This window comes from Schistocerca nitens, chromosome 3, assembly GCF_023898315.1.
Source record: "Schistocerca nitens isolate TAMUIC-IGC-003100 chromosome 3, iqSchNite1.1, whole genome shotgun sequence".
In the NCBI taxonomy this organism is placed as follows: Eukaryota; Metazoa; Arthropoda; class Insecta; order Orthoptera; family Acrididae; genus Schistocerca; species Schistocerca nitens.
The window spans coordinates 634881073-634884613 of NC_064616.1; the positions used below are offsets into that span (position 1 = coordinate 634881073).

General features: G+C 35.9%; 1 protein-coding gene across 1 annotated transcript; it reads right to left on the minus strand.

Annotated features, from left to right (window-relative positions):
• Nucleotides 1-2750: 2750 nt before the first annotated feature.
• On the minus strand, nt 2751-3238 carry LOC126249371 (uncharacterized). Its single transcript, XM_049951024.1, has 2 exons — nt 2930-3238; nt 2751-2879 (listed from the first exon to the last, which is right to left on the minus strand). The coding sequence occupies exons 1-2, from the start codon at nt 3236-3238 to the stop codon at nt 2751-2753; spliced, it is 438 nt and encodes a 145-aa protein (XP_049806981.1).
• Between the last annotated feature and the right edge of the window lie 303 nt (nt 3239-3541).

Sequence of the window (3541 nt, forward strand, 5' to 3'; positions counted from 1 at the left end):
AATGTAAAATGAAAGATCAAATATCACATTCAGAAAATTTAAACAAAATTAAATATGAAGGAATTAAAATTAACATGATCAGATAGATCATTTAATCCAAACAGCTGATAATGCATTAGGTATAGTGAATGAAATGAATGAATGAATGAAATGAATGAAAATAGCCTGTGTTCTGCCCTAGAGGGCAAAGGCCTCCTATGAGTAGGGGTAACTGCTTTTCAAGACTCACATGATGAGCTAGTCTGCGTAAGAGGGTACTGCACTTAATGCACACTACACATTGAATTAAACTTGATCACTTAGTTGTAGTTCTAGTTCTTTCCACTCCTTTTTGTTTCTTGCTATGCTAGTCCACTGTATTCCTGCTTGTTTTCTGAATAAGTCCGACCATTTGGATCTTGGCCTTCCTAGGAGTCTCTTGCCGATGTAGGGGTCCTATGTTGTAGCTCGTTCTGTCCATCTGTCGTCTTGCAGCCTCACTAGTATTTATCCGCAGTTTTTCTGATTGCTCGTTTTGTATTTTTATTTCTAATATTTCAGCAACATCTTTTCCTTTAAAGCAAGGAACATTATTTTCGTCAATAATGATTAACACTTGCATATTATTGTATGTAAGCTCGTTGGCAACTTGATCTATGATTGACTCCATTCATTATAACACATTTTTGTTAGATTTTATATTTTTTTTATAAAAATTATATATAGATGAGACACAAATGATGGTTCATTGATAAATATCTTTTATGCTTGGGTTTAGATTACTCTCATAATATTTTAAGTGTATATAAATGAAGGTACTCCTTCTACTGTTGTTTGTAATATTAATTTCTCCTGAAAAGAATAAAGCCCCATTTCCATTAGGTCTTTGTAGCCTGTTGTGCTATGTCTATTGTTCTGACATCTTGTGTATTTAGGTGATTTGATATTGTGTCTTTCAGAGAGATGCCAAGGATCTTCCTCTGCGTTTTCCTTTCACATAACTGTAGACTGTTTCTCTCTTTGGATTTGAGAGCCCATGTCTGACATCCATATAATAACACTGGAAAAACGCAGCTTTCGAGTGTCTCCACTTTGAGTCTCCTATTTGGGGTTTTGTCTAGCCATATGAACTTCAGGGCCCAGAAGGCTTTCCAAGCTAAGGAAACTCTTCGTTTCATATCTTTTTCCATTTTGTTGTTCAAGGAAATTATTTGTCCTAGGCATATGTATTGTGATGCATACATTAGTTCCATTCCTTCAAGATGTATTGGGGTTTTTAATTCATTTGTCATTACTTGAGTTTTAGATTTGCTCATTATGAGTCTTGCCATCCTGCTTTGCATGTCAAGCTCCTGGAGCACTCATTGCAGTTCCCTTGCAGTTATGGCGAAGAGGACTATGTCGTCAGCGAACCTCAATTTTGTTAATCTCTTGCCGTTGAGGCATATTCCGATAATCTATTTCCATTTTAGTTTCCTGATTATGTCCTCGAGTATGCAGGTAAATAGTTTTGGGGAAATGGGATTCCTTGTCTAACTCATCTTTCCACACAGAAAGGTTGGCCTGTCTTTTGGGTTTTAACTCTAGAAAAGTTGTTGTTTTGAATGTTTCTTAGTAATTGGATGAATTTTGGTTCTACTCTTTGATTTCTTAGTGACTGAAGTATGTTTGGGTGTTTGATGATATTGAATGCTTTGCTGTAATCAACAAAAGTAAGGTATATTTCGAGGTGACAATCCTCCAATTTTTCTACTATCTGATGAATGATTTGAATATGGTTAACTGTACTAAATCCTTCGTGGAATCATGCTTGTTCTGAGGGTTGATTCTCGACTAGTGTTTTTGTTAATCACCTAGTTAGTATTTTTGTGAACAATTTATATAGGTTAGACATAACGCTTATGGGTCTATAATTGTTCATGTCATCTTTCATACCTTTTTGTGCAAAAGCGCAATTGTTCTAATTTTCCTCTGGTCCAGAATGTCCTCTTTTTGTATGATTTTGTTGAACACTTCAGTGATGATTGGTATTAGGACATCTTGGCCTTCTTTTAAGAGCTCATTGTATATGTTGTCTTCTTCAGACGACTTTCCATTTTATAATTCAGAGATGGTTGTTCTAACCTCGTTGTGTGTTGTAGCAGGCATGGTTTCAGTGGCGTTTGGGTCTGGATACACAGGGTTGTGGTTTGTGGCTATCTTTGGTAGAGAGTTTGTGTATCTTGCTTTGTAGAATTCCGTTGCTGATTTGGTTATACCCTCTCTTATGTTTAGATGTTCTCCCACCTGGTTCTTCATTCCTAGTAGACATTGTTTCCCGCCCTGGGCGCTTATCCTCACTTTTCCAATTGATTTGTTTATTTCTAGTATTTGTCTCATTGTTACTGATCGGTGTTCACGGATATACTTCAGTATTTCCCTTTTCGTTATTTTGTCTAGTTTTGCATATTCTTCTTTATTCCTGTCTGAAATATCTCTATTTTTTATCATTATCGGTCTGTGGTCGATTAGCTGTATGGTACTCTGACTTAATTTGCTTAGACTTTTCTTCATTTGCTCGTCTTTGCTTGTGTCCTTGTGAGCTTGATATATGCATTTTTCTAGTGTGTTATACATTTCTTGAGTGCTTTGTTTTGTGCTGATATCTGCTTGTTGTACTAGCTTCTGGAGTTCTTTTTTAGATTTGTCTCTGTTCAGTTTTGCTTGATTTTCCTACGTTTCTTCATTCCTTTGGAATTTTTATTTTTTCATACACCATTCTATGGAATGTGCTAAATTTTATTTGTGAGATTACTTGGATGTTCTTTATTATGTTTTGATTGTCTTTTGGAATGCAATATATTTCGTTTTTCACCTTGCAACCTGGCAAACACCAATTCCATCTTTGGTTTTGATTTTTCCTGAAGAAGGCAATGGTTATTTTTAGTTTATGTTCTTATGCAAATTGTACCATTCTTTCTCCTCTCTTGTTCCTTATTCCAAAAACATGTGGTCCAACTCTTGCTTTGTCTTTGTTACTGCACGAGCCAACTTTACTGTTGAAATCTCCAATTATTAGGTTTATTGGTGATCGATATCTCTCTAAGGTGTAATCTAGTTTCTCATAGTAATCCTCTAATTCTTCGTTGGTACTCGTTTCTGTTGGGGAATATATTGGAATGATTGTTATTTGATGACTTTCTGTGGTAAGTTTTGAATTTGCTATTCGTTGTGATACTCCCACAAATTCTTGTATGGATGGTTTTATGTCGCTTTTCATGATGCAGCCTATCCCTCTTTGTCCTGCGGTTGGTCCCTTATAATAAAGCAGATCACCATTTTATTTCTTTTAGTGCACTTTCGTGCTCTTCTTATCTCTCTATGGTTCTCAGCATTTGCCTCTTCAATGTTCCTACTATGAATTCGTTATTATTGCTTCTTGTTAGTCTGGTGCTCTTGACTGTCGTTTCTTCTATGTTGGCTGTTGTGATTATTTTAGATTCTTGCCCAGTGATGTGTCTGTTTTTATAGTCTTCTGGGCTCTGTCTCGGGGTTTTCCTTTCATGTTTTCTTCTTTGCTTAG

Excerpts from the sequence above, each read along its gene's own strand:
- LOC126249371 (XM_049951024.1), bottom strand. The coding sequence starts at position 3,238 with ATGAAAAGCGACATAAAACCATCCATACAAGAATTTGTGGGAGTATCA. Across the intron at positions 2,880-2,929 it reads ACAAGAGAGGAGAAAGAATG|GAAAAATCAAAACCAAAGAT; the intron begins GTACAATTTGCA and ends TGCCTTCTTCAG.